Raw genomic sequence first — 20,158 nt, 5'->3', positions numbered from 1 at the left:
GTTGTCCGAATTTGGTCGATTAGCTCATTAGATAAATGCATGACGCTGCTGTGAGCTCAAGCATGCTGGAGTTTGTCTGAACGCTCGTAATGTTCATTTTAGGAATGCCTGCTTGTTTGTTTTGTAGCTTCACTGAAACCCACGCCTCTGGCTCCTCAATACTGCTGTTGCTCTCCTCTTTATTTAGTCTTTTATCAGCTAATGCCTTTTGATTTGATGTGACAGGACACTTGCCTAGGGTGTGTTCAGTGGCTTCAAATGTTCCAAACATTAAAGATGAAAACCTAAATTATAGAGAAGTTGTATCTCTTTGAGAAGTTTCAGTTCAATTTTTTTTTTTTTTTTTACGTTTGGCAGCCCTAAATGTGTCGTATCAGCGGCAAAACCAGCAGTTCTATGAATTGGAAGATCCAGATTAGAGCAAATAAGCTGAAATCAATTATGCCTGGTAAATTGTAAGTGTCTCCTGACACAAATGGCAATGAAGTGGTCAGTATAATCATGACATGTGTACATGTGTATTGAGTCACAGCCGTTTTCTCTTTGAGAAACTTGTGTATATATTGATATGTTCGCTGTGCTTAAAGACAGAGACTGCGCTGCAGTGTGAGCATGAGTGTATGTACGTCTGTACAAGTAGCTGCATCTTTAAGTCTGTATGTAATTTGTACAGAATAGAAAATGAGAGAGAAATAGGATCTGTTTGTGCAGGACTGGTTGAATTGTTTGCATGGAAATTATTATACAGTATGTTCCATTATTTGTTTATTTGAGAATTATGATTGAGAACAAAGTAAATAGAGAGGAAACACTGTTTACATGAAGATAGTGAGGTTGTTATGGGAAATATTCAATATTTCTGCACTAAATTGACTGGTCATGTGACATTAGTGTCAGGATCATGGATGTATAAAGGAGAATTGGATACAGTGTTGAAGGTGGGGCCTTTCTCCTTAGTCATTAGGTCAAGGTCCACACATTATAAATGACCACATTCAGTTTTATTACACAAAATGTTGGCTTAGAATATATTGAAATAAAATATTGCAAGAATAAATAGAAATGGCACATCAAAATAAAAGCTCCATGCTTGAAATTCATTGTACTTCAAAATAAAGTTTTGGGTTGTTTTTCTTTTACAAGTCACTTGCAGTCTGTTCAAAATGGACCCACTTTTGGACTGCGACCCAGGAGTTGAGAACCACTGCCACAGAGCAAGCGCACTAGAGATAAACGACAGCCGAGCAACTCACTCGTGGTTTAGCTCTCCGCTAACTTGAATTGGAGATAAAAATGATTTAATCATTAGGGGTTGTGGCGTTAAAAAAAAGTGTATCCACTAATTTATAGACATTTCGATCACAATGTAAGCCTATGGGGAAAAAAATGTCTTTTTTTGGGCCCAGATGTTGTAATTTCACATTAGGCCACTATGCCGAGTTGGCTTCAGAGCCCAGTGATGCTCCTGGGGGGGTTGATTGGGACCAGGTGACCATTTCCCAGGTACACCTCTGCAGAAACAGCTGACCTTGACGTCCACATTCTCCTTTATCATCTTAGGTCTTGATTCTAATGAAAGCCTCACCATCATTCTCTATTCAGTCAGAACAAATTTTGCTTATAGGAACTGCTGTCAAACCTGATACAACATTTTTGAGGCAAAGTGGATTTCTGCTTCAGCGGGAATCACAATGACAAGTCAGATAACTCTGATGTTAATGGAAGTAAAGACAACAATAAATAATAAATGGAACTCTAAAACAAGCAAAGCATCCATCATCTCATCTGCTCAGTGAATTATGGCCTTATCGTTTTCTGTAAATCAGCTGTCGTATAAGCTTGCTAATCATGCATGTGTGCTGAGCTGATCTCATCAGTGTCAGCGAGAGCAAAGAGCAGCGGATTACAGGATCTGTTTGAGTCTTTGCTCCTTGTGTGTTGGATTGTTTAGTCGAGCCTCTGAACATCTCCCTGGACAACGGCCAGTTTAATTTTTCACAATTCAGATGGAGGAAACAAAAAGTCGAGCTGCTGTATGTCTGCTATGACTGTGCCATGTTGCTGCAGAGAGTCACATTTTCAAGTTTGGAAATAAAGAATGTACATTCCCGTAAACTGGAGAAAAACCTTGTCGTCTTTTTATTCCAAAAATGAGATTTAAAAATGTGGAATCTTTGAATTAACAGTGGAAAAAACAACTTTTTACTGTCATAGTTTTGAACAAATGAAAATCTCCCTTCACCAGTCTCATCCAAAGCAACAGTCATTATTGACGCTGACCTTAACTAATGTATTGACAACAGCTGGGATGCACTCACACAATCAATGGGTGTTAATTGTCGATCAGACATGAGGTTATGGAGAGTGGCATGCGTCTGTGTGAGAGAGAAATTCGATAGCTCAACAGAGTTTATTCCCCAGTGTACCGCGGGGGTCTCTTCTCTATGAAGGCGGCCATTCCCTCCTGTCTGTCCCGTGTCGGGATGACCTGGAAACAGAGGGGACAGGGTTACACCAGGACAGCAGTGAGACGATGATCTGACTGGAGAGTCAAAGCTGTTGAATTTAACAAAAATTAATTGGGTAACAAATCATGGAGATCATCTGCATCTGAGTCACCAATCGTGTGCAACATTTTAGAACGTTTTTTTTTTCTAAATAATTAAGAGAAAACTTTCCAACTTTTCCCTGAGCATTTCCAATGGGCTCTATAAATAAAATTGACTTGACTTGATATGGTAATGAATTTATAACTTAAACACATTAAATAAAACTGTCTCTGTACCAGACTCTTTTAAACAGCTAAACAGTGAACTAAAACATGATTCGTTTGAGGTGAGAAATAGGCGATGCAACAACACAATCTTGATTCATATTTGATCAGCGCTGCCTAGTTTGACAGGTTGACTGCAGCTCACGAGCAGTGATTGACATGTTTGACAGCTGCGTTTAAGACTCCTCAGGTGTAATTGGTTGTGTCTGTTCACGTGCGGTGATGCTATGAGAAGCGCTAAAAAAAGGCAAAGGAGCATTTTTTCTTTCATAGACTGTCTCATGTAATAGTGTGTGAGATTAGTGAAAGTTTCAGCAAACGTGACAAAAAGTTATTTTCATAAAAGTTACCAAACTCTATTTCCACTTTACATAAGCACTGGAAGTCTTACCCGAGCATAACACATCCTCTCTATCGCCATTGCTGTTGTCATGTCAACCTAAAAAAGACAGATTTCAGTCACCACTATGGATGTAATAAAAAAAAATAATGCAATGTATGAATCATCATGTACCTCAACGCCTCTGTTCATTGCCTCTTTTGCCATCCGCACAGCAATAGGAGCCTGAGAACAGAAATGAAACAGAGTTGGATGGTATTAATAAAACAACACGTACTGGCTGTTACAGACATCACAATGAAAGTTAAATATATCAGGAACATTTAAAAAAAAAAAAAAAACAGAATGACCAAAACCGGACATGACAAACTAAAAACATTAAAAGGTTCACAGAAACTTTATGCATAAAGATCACTTACATAAAATATAGTCAATGATTCTGCAGGAGTGCTGTCAAATCTGTAAAATTACCCTGATGATGGCATAGTGATGTCATCGTGGTAATCTTGGCCTAAAATAATCTTTCCTTTAGCACCCAGTTTTTAGGCAGCTGGTAAACACATATCAATGGAGCAAAAGCCACTTTTGTAAAAGGAAAAAAATCTCAATGAGACTCTGACCTGGTTAAAAAAAGTTCATATACAGTATCTATCTATCTATCTACACACACACACACACACACACACACACACACACACACACACACACACACAGCAGTTCATATGAATATTTGAGGGAGTTTTAGGAACAAATCAGTAGATTCCAATGTAAAAAGTTTCACATATTTCTGCTATTTGTGTCTGAAAAGACAAGTCCAAATGTCAGCATTGCTGGCAGTGAATTTGAAACAACAATCAAGCTGTTGCATCCAAGCAGCTCTCTCTAAAAAAATCCCCAAAAAACAAAAGACAGAACTACTTCATTTTAATATGTGAACTTGGAGCTAGCTCTTGTGAAGTGGAAACTTGCACAACACTGACTGCAGGGACTCCAAACATTTAAACAACTTCCCCCACAGGATTAATGACGTATTTCTATTCTATATTCTATTCTTAACAACTGCAACTGCAGAAACTACCTCACCTGTATTGTAAATTGGGAGAATATTTGTCAGGAAGCCACAACTGCAATAAGATTCAAATTCTTGGGCTCGTACAGCTTATTATCTCTTCCGTTCGACCTCACTTTCATTCAATGCAAACTCCTGTCAATCACTAAATCCACACCAACACAAGCATGTGTCGATTCATGTGTGTGTCTGTGTGCATGTGGTGCTATTTGTGGTCCATTTCTCCACTTGACTGCCACTCTGGCCCTGCCAACTGCGGGCATCTGAACTGGAGTGAAAGAAATGCGGAGCGACAGAGGCCTGGAGAGAGGGAAGAGAGGAGGGAGAGGGAGGTGGGAAGAAAACACCAGGAAGAGAGAGAAGCAGAGTGAAAAGAGGCAGAGGTGATGGGTGGTTAAGAAGAGAGGATTAAGGAAGGAAGAGGTGAGAGAGCAGGTCCCCGCCTGCAGGAGGAGGAGGAGGGATGCATCAGTGTGCGAGCTGTGTGAGAGTGAAAAAGTGTGTTTGTTTTCTAACCTGGGGCCGTATCTCTCTGGCCAGGCTGAGCGCCTCTCTGTGGGCAGCGTCTCCTGTCTGGTTCTGTTCTACAGCTCTGTTTACGAGCCCCATCTCCAGAGCCGTCTGCCCTCCCACACGCTTACCTGACAACAGACAGACACAGAGAGATGGTGATACACAAAACCACACGATAAGCATCCTGCATCCACAGCAACATGTCAGCGTTTCTGTATCACCACCTGTGAAGATGAGCTCTTTGGCCAGAGTGATGCCGACCATCCGCGGCAGCCGCTGACTGCCCCCTGCAGGACAAACCACCTCAAGGTCAACTTCTCACAGCTGCTTTGTCTCTCCACTAACACACACACTACTTTGCAAGGTCATTCCCGTGACCCCCGTTCGTCTTACCCGCCCCTGGGAGCAGCCCTCGTGTCGTCTCGATCAGACCCATCTGTGCAGAAAAGGCTGAAACACACACAAACACACACACAGAGGACAGTTGAAGGTCTGAGTGCCATTAAGCCGGGGAGGGCGTAAAGTCTGAGTGATGCCGCTGTCAGAGCAACAGACGCAAACACCTGCTCACCTAGCTCGTCAGCGCTCGGCCAATCACCGAGCTGCCACCACCAATTTAACCAATCACATGTAGATTCAGCTACGTGAACAGCTGGGCAGATGTGTCCTGCCTCAGCAGCGATCATTAGTCCCCGAGCTCATCAGCACATCATTAATACTGCTCAACAGGAACAACAACAGGCTGGTTTTTAGCTTAACCGCTGTGGATGGCTATATTTTTAACCGCTTAAAATCAGTTTTTACCTTTTTAGCCTCTTTAAGATAATTAAAATCATCTTTCTCCACAGTCTGCCCACATCACATACAGCATATTCTGCACAAGCCTGCTCCAGCAATTCATGGAGGATACAGTATGAGATGATGAAACAGAGAGAAATACTAATTTTGAAGACTTTTGGTGGCTGAAATATTCATTAACCCTTTGAAACATGGTTTGATTTCTTGCAAAAAAAACATGAGGAGAAGGCAAATAAACAAATTAACAAGACAAAAAAAAAAAAATTAGTAAAAAGTTATTAGAAAATTACCTGAAAAAAACAGACTAGTAAGAAACTAGCAGGAAAATGACCCTCACACCAAAAAATTCTGTAACATAATTTTAAATATATAATCATAACAAATAGGACTATAGTTTTCTGGATGTTTTCCTTTTTTTCATTTTCAAACCCTTTTTTAAAGAAACTTAAATATTTAGTTTAATTCTCTTGTTCCTTTTATCTATTTTTGTTGCAATTTGTGGAACATTTCTTGCTTGCTGTTATTTTCCATGTTATCAAAAGAAATCAAAGCAAACTGGTTTCAAAAACATTTCAAAATTATTTGTTGGTGATAATTGGTGATAAGCAAATGTATATTTAATTTAATTGTTAGGTGTGATCCTCTTGCAAGCCCTTAGGGGTTTTTTTCAGCCCACCTATCCATTTTCTCATGTTATTGTATGTTTTCCTGTTATTTTATCATATGCACAAAAAATAACTAAAAAAAATAACGAACTAAAGTGGAACAGGTTCCAGAGTCCCAGAGATGTTCGGTTCTCCACAATTTCACACAAAAAGCAGCTTTAGAATGACTGCTTTAATCTGCACTGATGGTATGAGGGAGTTGTCAGTCTGGAAAAATGGCCCTAAGTGGACGCTACTATCTCTCACCGTCCTGTCGAGACTCAACCACTGATCTGATATGACTGGACTGGTGACAGCTGTGAAGAGAACTTGACATCCCCTTTCATACACCATTAACATCACCTGAAGGAAGGGAAGAGGAAGATTAAATATGCCATAGCATGATGCATACAGTTTAGAGTGGACAGGCGAAGAGGTAACTCACCAGCAGTGCGAAGGTCACAGGCCAATGCCAACTCCAGCCCGCCTCCCAAGGCAACGCCGTCCATCGCTGCAATGGTCGGCATGGGTAGCGACGCTGCCAGGACATAATAAACATTACTATAAACAGAGGAGGGTTTGTGAGTGTATATACATCTTCACTTACTCTCTTACACATTCTCTGTCTCACCGATTTGAGTCATGAGGGATCGCAGGCCGTGAACAAACAGATCCGACTCAGCGTTGTTCATCAGAGCTCTTTCTTTCAGGTCTGCACCTATTGTGACGCACACCATCACACATCATCGACACGAGCTTTGATCACAAACCCAGATGCTTCGCTGGTGTCAGATGTTCAGACAACACTTACCTGCACAGAAAACACCTGGCACTAAACTCCTGAAGATGACCACATGAACTGCTGAGTCATTGGACAGAGTGGACACCAGCTGCCTCATCTGCACACATAGGACACGGTGTCTTAGTGTGTGTGTGTGTGTGTGTGTGTGTGTGTGTCTGTGGGGTGATTTGAAGGTCTGCTCACCTGTGACACAAACACATGACCCAAGGCATTTCTTGCTTTGTGTCGGCACATCAGCACCTCCACTATCCCTGAGAAAGAGCGAGGAACAAGAGAGAAAGAGCAGCAATCAACTGACTATTTTCGACTGTGAAAACTGTGGGTTTGTTAACTACTGATGTCTCTATTAAGTCAGTAAGGAAGTATATTCCTGTCAATAAATAACTAGAGGAGAATTGGCAATGATTAGAAGAGCACAAAAGCCAAAACCAGATTCACTCTCATTTAGTATTTCGCCCTTGTTATGTTTGTGTTTTGGTCTGGCACCTGTTTAAAACCTTTTTAAAAAGCCCAAACTTCACCTGACTATGTGGTGAAACATGCCCATAAACACCCACAAACACCCCAAACGCAATAAATACTAACAAAATACAGGCAGACTCTGCAAAAAATACATTACAACACACTTGTAGTAGTCGTAAATGATGATTGAGAGGGTTTACTTCTTTTTTGTTGTTTTTTGATTATTTTGGGGGCTTTGGCCTTTATTTGATAGGACAGCTTAAGGGTGAAAGTGGGAAAGAGATGGGATAACATGCAGCAAAGGGTTTGAACCTGTGACCGCTGAGCTTCCATAAAGTCTGCATTTCCATGAAATGTTCTGCTCTGATGCTATTTTTCAGCTCAGAAACAGCTGTGAAGAAATCATCATTTAAGTGTCCTGTTCATGTGAGGAAAATAAACACTGATCCAGATTCCTGTACAGAAAATCATTTGTAAAATCTCCTGATGTTACACAACCTCCAAAGAGAATTAAACACATTCTCTTGGTACATTAGTAGTTTTCTATAAATGCCAGAAATTGTGAAAATATAGTCAAATCTAATATTTGTGCAGTTACAGCCATAGACTGTAAAAAATCTAAAATGTAAATGTATTACAGTATCTCCTCTGATATCATCATTTTATATTAAAGAAAGCGTTCAATAGCAAACCACATGTTGCTTCCTGGATCAATATTGTTCTGTGCCGTGATCTTGTCTTCTAAATCATTATTTGCTTACTTATTAAACATTATTTCTTGTTAGGTTGCCTTTACAGTGTGTGGTAACAGCACACAGGAGATACAGGCTTCAGTGTGCAGTGTTATCAGATTAATGGCTGAAAGGTTGCTGTTAGACTGGGATTGTGAAGCGAGTTTGTCAGTGTGAATTTGAACAGTGTTGAATCACATATAAGTGTGTGCCTACCATCGTCTTCCCCCTCTAACCGCTTTAAATCCACCTCCACTGGGTCTACCGCCTCCGTGTGCTGCCCGCGGCTGTGAGCGCAACTGCACGCCGTCAGAGGGCGACCGCCTCCGGGCAGCAGTCTCGATCCTTCCCGGGGGATCAGATGGGAAGTTCGGCTGTGCCTTTCCCGCAGAATCACTCCTAAACACCGTCTCGGTAAACACCTGGGCCCTGCCAGTCTGCGGAGGAGAGTCGACATGCTTGCTGTTTGGGTTTCAGAAGCAGGAAGATTGTTGAGGAAAGCTGCAGGAAGTTTTGTGCAGGTTTCTTCCTGTGAGAGGAGGGACTTGGCTGCTCCTGACCTTTATTTCAAATCAGGAACGATAAGCCTATCAGACAGGTTCATATAAGATAATACACCAACCAGAGAGCTAAAACATGATGTTATTCTGTCAGTTTATCCGAAATGACTACATGATGAAGCAATTTGGGTATTTTTCCACTTCCTGATACTAGTTACTATGTTACTCAGCAAGTCTCAAAGTGAAAATTTAATTGTGAAAGTTTGTTTTTACTTCCTCATTCTGCACCAGGGACACTCAGCTTGCTCTGCCCAGGGACACTTTTGCTAAATGATCCCCAGTTTTGGTAAGATGTCTCCCAAAAGAAGTCTCAAAAATGGTAAATATAATAATCATTCTGAGTAAATATCATGCACATAAATGCAAATGGAAACTAGCCAATACCCAAACCTCCTTAAGCTCTTAAGAATGAAGTCAAAAACTATTTATTTTCCATAAAGAAGAACACATTTTAAAGATAATCATTCCCTGAGTGACTTCTATAATGTTGTGCAGTCTCGTGCACTTAAAGTAATTGTCCTTGCTGTCTATGGTTAATTTGCTATCATAAATGTTGTTGTTTTGTATTTTACTATTTGATTTACTCAGTTTGAGTGAAGATATATATGTTTAAATGTTTACATGCAAGCTGCTGTTCCTAACTGGATTGTATGCTGAATAATATATAAACATATATACAATTTTGCTAAATGACAGGAGCAGGGGCCCCTTACACCAACCTACATAGCAAGCTCGGATTGTCCCATCTGGCATTTCTGGCAAAAATAAATAAATAAATAATAGAAAATTATTATTATTATTATTAATAAAAACAACAACAAAATTATTATTATATTATTAATATCATTATTATTATTATTGTTAACAACAATAATAATAATAATAATAATATCAATAATAATAAAAACATCATTATTTCTTAGGGGTTTACACGGCCTCAAAAATGTCTACTACTACTACTACTACTACTACTATTTAAGGCAGGTGCAGTGGTATCGGCCGCTGGTCACCTCCCCTCACAGTTTTAAGTGGATCGGTCCATCATGTAATGTCAGAGGTCAAACAGGAAGTAAACAAAATCTAAGTAGATAAAGATGGAGTGGCGTAATTGGAATAAATACACAAATTAGACGAGAAAGGGGAGTCCAAAAGCGACCAGGTGGAGCAAAGAAGGTTTGAGAAAACAATAAAAAATACTCGAGGTTGTTTAAAAAGTTTAGACTTGTTGAAAAATAAAGTTAGTGTCGAAAATCTTCGTTAGCAGAGAAGGACAGAAAGTTGGGACAGTGCTAACAGAGTTGGCGGAGCTAATGTCAAACGAAGACAAGGACAGAGTGTGGACAGCATGGACAGGACCAGGCTGATACCAGTGGAAAAACGTTACAGGCCAGGGACAAGACGAGGACGAGACATGACAGCTTCTCAACAGGTGAGACCGCCGCTGCTAATTAAGCTCATCTTTTGACAGATAACGGTGACACGTCGTAGGTCGTCTTAGGAGGTCAAAAATGACCCGCTACTAAGTTTATAGCAGCGTAGAAACCCCTCTTAATGATCTTTTTTCAACATTAAATAACTTTTCCTAGAATGACTCCAACATGAGAAACTGAAATTTGTTAATATCTCCATGAAAGCTGTACAGCCACAGGGTGAAAATATCGTCTTAGGGTCACTTTTGACCTGGTAGTTGTAAAATAATTTTCATACCACATAAACTACACACTCACACACACACTCATACAGAAAAACATCTGAATACAAACTTGCATACTGTCCCCATTGTACAGTATAATAATCTATGTTGCTTGAGACTTTTGTTGCTGTTGTTAGGCCACACAAGTGATATATCTTGCTAAAAAATGTGTTTACAAACTTATGCAGTACAGATAATAAAGAAAATATCCTTTACTTTAGTAAAGATAACAATTGTGATAAGTGTGTTTTAATAAAAATGAGTGGATTCCACTGAATAAAGGCCGTCTTTCTGCACTGTGAAGAGGGAAAACCTAGATATTACAGATTGCATTTACGGAATACAGATTGCATTATTTTAGGGGTTTAGTGAAGGTGGGTCCTGCAAACTGTTATTTTTGGATAGCAGACAGTTGCAGTGAACAACAGACTGTTGCTCTGGATTCAGTTTTAATCGTAGATGTTCAATGCGAGCTAAAAATCAACCCAGGAGTGATGTAGGACCTCTCTGTGTATCGTCCTCTCTGGGTTCATTTTGCAATACATAATCTCTTGGTTATTGTGCAGTTAGATTAAAGTGTCCCTGTACTGTAAATCCTGCTGAGATTCAGGTGAATATCTGTGCTGTGCTGGTGTTAATTTAGTGTAAGTGGGTCCTGCTTTGTAAACCCTGTTTCAATGAGATACAGGTGAGTTTAACTCTACCTACTGTGCTGTAGGCTCTGAGTCATGTAAATCCTGTTTAGTTGCTGGTAAATGTATTGCGAAATCGAGGCCCGACCCTGCACATAGGTCAGGTCAGGTGTATTCAGTTGCGTTTCTAGGATTTCATGAGATTTGGGGCTTAGCCTCCCTGGCACTCTTTTTTTATGAGAAAACTCCATTTTTATGCTGTTTATGTGCTCTGTGTTCTCCTATATGATGATGGAGGAATAGGGCCATGTTAAAGAAAAAAAATCTTAGATATCGAGAAAAAGTCATAATATTATGACAATAAACTTGTAAATTTACAAGAAAAAGTCAAACTATTTTGAGATTAAACTCATAATTTTATGAGAAACAGAGTCACAAATAATCATAATAAATATTTCTAATATATTTATTCTTCTATCACTTCTGATCATTTATTCATACTTTGTTGCTTTTTATACCATATTACCCAACTCTCTGGTTTTAATCTGTGACTTTAATTCTCATTAAATTATGAGTAAAACCCACAATATTATGATTTTTTTCTTTCTTTTTTTATTTTAATCTCATTAGGACTTTATTCCCATAAATTTACCATTTTTCCTAAAAACTCAACTTTTTCCTGTAATGTTATGACTTTACTCTTGAAATCTATATTAAATTTATAAATGAAAAGTACAAAATATCCAGTGTGAATCAATTTATTTTCATTGTGAATGAACAACATATACTAATGATTCATATGATACGCAATGAATTATCACCCCATGAATGACGTTATATCCTTAATGTAAGTTTATGTAATTGATGCAAAGTTATAGAGGTAAGGTTTAGGCAAGTAAAGTTACTGTGGTTAGCTTTAGGGAAAGAAACATGGTGAGGACGTATCTGAAAATGACTCAAAGGTCACTCAAAGTTCACAAGTCCTGTGTTGTGTCAGGCAATTTCCCCTCGAGGATCAATAAAATATTTCTGATTCTGATTCTGATTTCTGATTTGTGCACCATCAACCACCGGGACCCCGTCCTTCTTTCCTTCCATCATCACATCGATGGCATGATTGCAGCCTTACAAAATTTGTGGGTGCATGCACAAATTACTAGCTCGTGATTATGTGGGATATACATACATTTTGATGTGATACTTAGTGATAGTAAAACATATAAACAGTTCAGAAGGGCCTAATTAGATGGTATGGAATGATAGGAGGGGCAAACTAGCAACTATACTGAGCCAGATTTGGCTTGGTACAGGGTCTACACACAGTGGTCTACACACATATACACACACACACACACACACACACACACATACTGTCCTCCAGCGTTGTGTCCTGTCTCTGCAGTGTCCAGTCTTTGGCCAGACAAAGCATGTGGTTGAGGTAACGTTTTCCGTCAGGCTGCCCATGTCTAGTCTGACCATGCATTATTGAGCAGGTCTTTACAGGTTATGCAATTACACAGGCAGACTGTGGCTCTAATGGCACAACAGTCTGAGCAGAGAGAACCGGGTCTCGATGTGTTTGTGTTAGTCTGTGCATATCCATTGTGCGTGTAGTCCAGACACTGTAATTGAAATTGACTTTTTATGAAATATCACAAAGTTATTTTAGCATTCAGGTACATCAGATTACTTTATATCGATCCTGTAACTTTCCTCCTGCCACAGCGAGCACATTTTTATTGCTGTCTGGCTTTGTTTACTCTTCCTAATTGACATGGATGCTTGTGACTCTGGGCAATGAATCATATTAATTTGTAACAGAGATGTAAATTCATTCAAAGTGGAGAGTGTAGGCGGCTGTGTTCAGCAGGGTGTTGGGTCAGGAGGGTGAGCAAGGTTAAGTGGGTAAAGTGAAAATGAAACTGTAATAATAACTTAATACAAAAACACCAATCAGAACATTTTTACTCATGTACATCTGACCTCCGACTAAGTACAGATTGGATAAAACTGAAAGAAAGAATAAAAGTAGGACAAAGACACTCAGAAATGTATAAAATTTGAATATAAAACGAGCAGTGTGTAGAATTTAGTGGCATCTAGCTGTGAGGATTGCAGATTATAACCAGCAAAAAAGTCCCCCATGTACCAAGGGTGAACTTTTGGTCAGGATTTCTACAGTGTTAATTGTTGGGATGGTTTTTACTGGGAGTAAAATGATCCACAGAGGTCTCCTCCTCTCCAAAATAAAAAAACTGGGTGATTAAAACAGGTAGAAACACTGAATAAAGCCATTTCACGTTACAATTCAGTGTTTCTCCAAAGCTATTTGGCTCATGCAGACTGCTATTGTGTGCTCATCTTTCTGATGATCCAGATGTTCAGGATGTTTTCACTGGGAGCCAAACTATCCACAGAGTCCGCTTCCCTCTTAAAATAAACAAACGAGGTGATTTAAACTGGTAAAAACACTGAATTAAGCAGTTTCACTTTTAAAATCATTGTTTCTCTGACGCTGTTTAGCAAGTTGCAGATGGGACACTAGCTAGGAAGCACCTGCTAATGTGTGCTCACCTTTTTTCTCTGATAACTTAAAATCCATACATAAAGGAGGTTTGTACTAGGAGCCGAATTTTTCCCAGAGGATTCTTCCTCTCCAAAGCAAACAGACTCAGTGATTAAAACCAGTAAATGCACTCAATAAAGCAATTTCACGTTAAAAATCAGCGTTTCTTTGACACTGTTTGGCTTGTCACATATGGACGACTATCCGAGCACCAGCTAATGTGTGTTCACCTTCTTTTCTCTAATAACTTAAGATCATAGGAGGTTTTTACTGGGAGTTGAGTTATCCTCAGTGTTTTCCTTCTTTCCAAAATAAATGGACTTGGTAATTTAAACCCATAAAAACACTGAATAAAGCAGTTTCATGTTAAAAATAAGTGTTTCAACAACGCTGTTTGGCTTGTCGCAGACAGGACACTAGCCAGGCACCTGCTAATGTGTGCTCACCCTTTTGTCCCCTGATATCTTGTAATCCCGACATTCAAAATGTTGCGTCACCGAGGGGTTGCTGACTACATTAGCTGCCGAAAAAAACGCAAATCCAGAGCCAGGGCTACCATAAATTGGAAAACGTGGCAGACACCACTGACAAGGACTTGCTCCCTATGTAGATATAAAAAGCTCAATTTAAAGTCGCGAAAAACAAGATTCTTATTTTTAGGTGATTATATACTTTAGAAAATATACTTATTACATTGTATTTCTGCTGATATATTCTCCTATTTCCTACACACACGACCTTTAAGGCTGCCGAGGTCATTTGAGAGGTAAAGAGAGATCACTCAGATTTGCGTTCGTCTGCAGATTCTGTTGCAGTGAAGTGAAATGTCACCTGATGGATGTCTGAGGTTCTGCTCTGGAGGCCGCCTAGATTTGATGTCTGGCAGGCGTGCGTTCCTCCTATCATGTGTACGTGCCTTGAGATGGAAATCTGATGGTGGATGACGTTTCAGTGTGACGTTTGAGTGTGAGTGACAGAAACTGAGCCTGATGGACTGTGACGGACACAGGCAGTCTGTCCCCGGACGAGACGTGCAGGTTGGGCACACATCACAGCAAGAACACGGACTCGGAGACACATAATGGTCGCCATTAATCAGAGGAGAGGAGTTGTTTTGTCTAGTGTGTTTTAATTTGCCCTATAGCATCATTTCCTGGCTGCAGCTGGACAGATTCACACCCATCGCTGCCAACAATCAGCTCGGGCATGGCACACTTAAGCTGATGCCAACCCCACAGTACCTCCCCTCCTATCCTGCAGGGGTCAGCCTCGTATCAGAGGGTATTAGAGGAGCGTTCACTCTGCCCTGTTGCTCCTCTGCTCCAGTGCAGTCATGTCATTTTACCATGGGCTTTTGGATTTCTTCATCACCAGCCCACTGTGTCATTGAGAGTCTATCATTTTACAAAAAGTGACTCCTCTCCTTCCTCCTGCTCTCCTCCCATCAGACTCAGGAGGCAGAGTCATGCGTAGACCGCCGCAGACAGCCCCGCAGCCGCAGCCTCATCAAAGCCCGTGGCTGATTTTGGGCCTGGTGACGGGGCACGAGGCCGGGCATGAGTCAGAGGGAGTGAATGGCGTCCTGTTACTGGAGCTGTCTGTCAAGAGCGAGACAGCACAGTGATCCGCTCAAGGCATGTACAGTGTGTTTGACCTTTGTGTCTGATGTTTTATCACACACATATTCTGTAATACTAACACACATAGTTCTCTGTCTCAAGCTCTGTCTGCATTCAGACTTTTGCTCCACATCGCACAGTCACTGATATAAAAAAGAAACATCCCTCGGGCTGGGCTGTTTTTAGCTAATTTACTTACAAAACCATAGAAGAAAACAACAGTTGTGCAGCACTGTCGTGTTTGTTCTTGTGTGTTTGTGTGCATGTTTGTAGTGGGAGGAGCAGTGATGGAGATAAAGAATATGAGAGAAGATGCTTGTTTGAGGTGATGCAAATTTGTTTGTGAGTGTGTGTGAAGGGGGCAGGACTACAGGGGCTGCCATTATGTGAGCACATTAACTTAAGTAAAGTGCACAGAAGCAGGCTGCAGTGGATTAATACGCTCTGCTGATACTGCAGAACTGACAGTCATCAACGCCCCGGTATAACATACCATCAAAATGTAGATGTGGACTGTGTGACGCTCTCTGATATCCATCTATTACTGTCTGATGTGTAAAAGTTTTGCATATTTAAGAACACGTCTGCTACACTGTATTTTTCATACTGTCAGCAAATCCCATTAAAAGACCAAAACGCACCATGAATTGCTCCCACGAACAAGTATAATCAGGGAATGGCATGACTGTAGTTGTGCAAGTGTTTTGTTATAAACCAACATATCGGACATAGTAGGATTCATCCTCTGGGGACCACGAATATCTGTTCAAGATTTCATGGAAATCCATCGCGTAGTTCTTAAGACAGTTTTGTCTGGATCGCCTCAAATACAGCAGCTTGGTCACAGGCCTTATGCTTCAAAGTACGACACTCAACTGTAGGTACCCCTTTAGTGTCAATTTTGGAAGCGCAGGCGCAGCATGGCATTTCTGCCTGTTACATGCAAAATGTCTTTTCAAAATTTTTTTCTTTGTTCACAGGAAACATAGGTTTTGTTATTGAAACTACTTTGGCTTTAGGCAACAAAACTACTTGGTGAGGTTCAGAAAAAAAACATCTTGCTTTGGGTTAACATAAGTATGTTTGTTAAATAAGTTAAAAGGTTTGTCACATGACGATAATGACGTAATATAATTTTTTTTAAAAACACAACTTGCTCTTAAGTCACTGTTGCGGGTGGGCTGACAGCCATGTGCGTCTCATATAGAAGCTAAAAGGTGCCTTGCGTTTGGAATCGCACGTCGACGGCCACTGACCAAGCTGCCATATTTGATGCCCTGGGAATAAGACCTGGCTAGACATGACCATAGAGGTATGCCGCTGCCATCAGTGAGCCAAACTGTTGCACCAGCTGACATGCTCCTTCTTTACCATGAACATGAGCACTGTAGTGTATTCATCAACACGAGAAAAAAAGTCCCCAAAAGCACTATTTAATTCTGTTTGAGTAATGTTTGTTGGAAACTAGAGCTCAGTATGGCTGTTTTAGGAAACTATTTAACCTTTTTCAGAAAGTAAAGTATTACTGCGCAGAAGGCAGTGTGCATCTACTGATGGATGAGAGGCTCATGCTGTCACAGTGAGAGATGCAATGCAAACATTTTTGGTGTCCTCCGCAGCTGAGCTGTAACATTAGCTGTCTCAGTGGTGCCAGATGAGCTAGCAGTAGATGTGTGCTTCTGTTTGGCAGGTGTAGTTTAGTAGAGAGAAAATAGTTTCTACTTAAAATGGCTCATAATAAGGTCTGTTGATTATCTTGAGTAATCAGGTCATGATTTCTGGGGAAAAAGATTGCAATTGAGTTTTTTAAATGTATTTTTTGGCACTTTGAGTCCGACAAGCCGAATGCCATCTAGTTCAATTTTAGTGGAGAGAGGGCAGACATCTCTATGGCAGATATATCTTCAACACTCAAACTAAAACAGTCTAGACTGATTAATCGCACTACAGGTAGGAGGAAAAACAGGCTAATGTGTTTTTGATTTGGGAGTGAACTGTTCCTTCAAAACCAAGAGCCACAGACAGGGTAGGAAAGTCAGTAAGAGATGGACTAACATGTTGTAAAACATTTAATAATAACCAAAATGTAGATCGTTATCCTTTAAGATATGTTCCTGTAATGTGAAATAAATTCTCCATGTGCAGCACGTCACAAAAGACACTACATCCTACATTTGCCTCCATTTCAGATCAGTTTTCGTGATAACAATACTGAAGCATTATAGGCAATAAATAAAATGTAAAGTCCACACGCTGTGTTTTTATGTTTAATCTTCTCCATCCTCAGAGTACACGCCCACTCACAAATACACCATCCAGTATAGAGGCTGTCAGGGTGACTGATAGAGCATCGTACTCTTGGTTCAATTACATTAGAATGATGGAGTTGTGCTGGAAAAAAAGAGCCTCGGACTTACAGCCTGAAAGATAGCGGGAGAAGACTTACGAGCAAACTGAGCCACAGTGAAGAGGAGAGGAGGAACGAGGAGTTATAGCTACACACAGGCAGAGAAAGGGACGGAGAAAGCTCTTATGAAAAACTTTTACCTGTCGTTATTTAGTCCGGGGAGAGGAGCTAAAAGATTTGTTGTAGTGGGTGTGAAGTAAAGGTGAGTGACACCTCTGATGGCACAGTTGGCCGTCCCCTCGGGCCGGAGATCAGTTGATCTGTCTGGCAGTTGACAGCCGACACTGTATACACCCTATTAAAAAATAAAGATGTGGCCAACACTGTCATGCAAACACGCACTCAAAACACACTGTCACAAAGGCAGGGGAACAGCGATGCAGACAAGTTTGACACATGTACTGCACACACATGACCGTGCAACACATGACCTCCGAGTAGCATTTAACACACACAACTGTATGAACACACATGTATGTGTATGTACACAGGGAGCTCTGGAAGCTGACACCGTCCGCAGCAGTCAGGGAGGAAAGTTACATTAATGATTCTGATCGCCAGGCTTTACCTGCGAACACGATCCAGCAGGGCCATTTAGACAGCAGACCGATGCCAGAGGGAGCAGACAGGCCGACGAGAAGCGACACTGATCAAATAGGCTCATTTTCCTCCAGGCTGCTACGCACTCAGAAGAGCTTTTCTTCGATAATGATGCATCACACTGAAGATGGATATCCAGGCCTGACCGCAGCAGCTCTGATATCAAAAGCTGAGCAAAAAGCTGTCAGTATCCAAAGCTGTAATGTTTTCACGATTGACAAATTATCCATTCCCTCTATTCAGATTTAGCAGTCATGACAATTCAGTCTTGAGTAAACCTTTGAAAGCTGAATGGACATCAGTTCATCCTGTGTTGCATTCACATGCCTTTAAGTACGCTATTTAAACCTTTGAAACCTGAACAAAAAGGTTAGATTCTCTTCAGAAACATGGGAAAAGGCTTTGAGCAAATTGCAAGAAATTGGTAAAAGGTGATAAGAAAACAGCCTGAAAATGTTTTATGTTTTTTTAAGAAGAGAGAAAGAGAGAGACATTTTAGAAAAGTATCAAGAAATAAAAAATAGGGGATAGTCTCCAGAAACTATATTTATGATTATTAGAATTATGTATTCATAATACGCTGCAAAATATCTAACATCTTCGAATATGTAGCATTTTTCCCCCAGGTCATTTCCTTGTTTGGTTTTGTTTTTAAATTACATTTTTTTTGCTAATTTTCAGACAATTTTCCTGTAATTTTTTTACTATGAATTTTTGACCGGTTTGGAGACGTTTATGATCAAGTTGCTCATCGCCTTCCTCCCATGTTTTTGAAAGAAATCAAGCCGATTTGCTCAAGTTTCAAAGGGTTAAGTGTTGATGCTGACGGCGGTCTGTCTGTCTGTGTGTCTGTCCATCCACATTTTCTGGTTCAGACTGAAATATCTTAACACCTGTCACATGGGTTGTCTGGAAATTTGGTACAGAACTTCATGTCCTGTTTATGATGTTTTGTAACTTTGATGATCCTCCATCATCAGATCCAGCTGGAAAACTAATCTAATACCAGTCAGCATCAGCTTTACTGTAAACGGCCCGCCAAAGTTGTATTTACGCGTGGGAAATTGGGAAATTTCTGTTATACCCGAGTTGTAAAGATGTGACGTTTAAGGGTAGCAGAAATGGCAGAGAGCATGGAAACAGTGTCAACAATTGACGGTACAAAATGATATATTTTGTTATTTTATTCCTATTAACTTTTAGTAGTTGCTCATGTAAGTATATGCATCTATAAGCTTTAGCAAGCGAGCAAACTTTAAACTATAAAGCATGCCAGATGAGTATACTAACACTGACAACAATAATATTTTATAACACGAGTTGCTGACTTGACGTCATAATGCATAAACATGGCGGGCAAAAGTCAATGTTTGGTCAATGCTAAGAAGCTTTTTTATGAATCTACATATTAAGTATCAATTTTTGATAGTGTAATATGGTTGTAATGTTAACTGCTGTCCATGAAGAGTGACCTTGATTAAATATAAAAAAATAATTTAAAATATATAACAAAAACCCATATATATATATATATATATATATATATATATATATATAAACTGGAAACAGCAATCAACCTCTTGTTTAAATGCTCTTAGCATTAAAATGCATCCCATCTTCTTTGTAGCTTCCATGTTGCTCCCTCAAAGCACATGAACATGGAAGTCGGAGGACAACTTCCCGACTCGGACACTAGGACCTTCGACATCGCATGAATGCAGCTTTACTCCCCCCCTTTCTATCTTGTTAACTCATGTTATATCAGACTTGCTTTAACCCTTTCCTTTAGCGTGCTTTTCATCGTTGGTCTGTTTACTTGTTTTGTACGCTGTTGTTGGCAGCACAGCGTGTGCACGAGCAGTGACTCCTGGCTCTGATTGGTTGTTTTTGCTCAGGCTCGGTGGATTATTTCAAATGCCATAATAAGCAGTAGAGGGATCCAGAGAAAC

At 40.2% G+C, this 20,158-nt stretch overlaps 1 protein-coding gene across 1 annotated transcript; it reads right to left on the bottom strand.

The window, feature by feature from the left end:
* Positions 1–49: 49 nt before the first annotated feature.
* On the bottom strand, positions 50–8,769 carry echdc2 (enoyl CoA hydratase domain containing 2). The gene is made up of 11 exons (XM_042482705.1): positions 8,349–8,769; positions 7,123–7,190; positions 6,949–7,036; positions 6,769–6,855; positions 6,583–6,675; positions 5,089–5,145; positions 4,920–4,982; positions 4,699–4,823; positions 3,288–3,338; positions 3,165–3,212; positions 50–2,488 (listed from the first exon to the last, which is right to left on the bottom strand). Exons 1-11 carry the CDS (start codon positions 8,587–8,589, stop codon positions 2,411–2,413), a joined length of 999 nt encoding a protein of 332 aa, XP_042338639.1. The 5' UTR covers positions 8,590–8,769; the 3' UTR covers positions 50–2,410.
* Between the last annotated feature and the right edge of the window lie 11,389 nt (positions 8,770–20,158).

Source organism: Plectropomus leopardus, chromosome 3 (assembly GCF_008729295.1).
Source record: "Plectropomus leopardus isolate mb chromosome 3, YSFRI_Pleo_2.0, whole genome shotgun sequence".
Taxonomy (NCBI): Eukaryota; Metazoa; Chordata; class Actinopteri; order Perciformes; family Serranidae; genus Plectropomus; species Plectropomus leopardus.
The sequence above is the reverse complement of the archived record's forward strand: the minus strand, read 5'-3'. Positions and strand labels throughout refer to the sequence as shown.

Bases quoted from the DNA above. Each gene is read 5' to 3' on its own strand.
- echdc2 (XM_042482705.1), bottom strand. From the start codon at position 8,589: ATGTCGACTCTCCTCCGCAGACTGGCAGGGCCCAGGTGTTTACCGAGA. The intron at 5,146-6,582 runs GTGAGTTACCTC...TGTGTGTTTCAG, and splicing joins CTGTGACCTTCGCACTGCTG to CCTTTTCTGCACAGATGGGT. The intron at 3,339-4,698 runs GTTAGAAAACAA...TTCTGTTCTCAG, and splicing joins CCAGAGAGATACGGCCCCAG to GCTCCTATTGCTGTGCGGAT.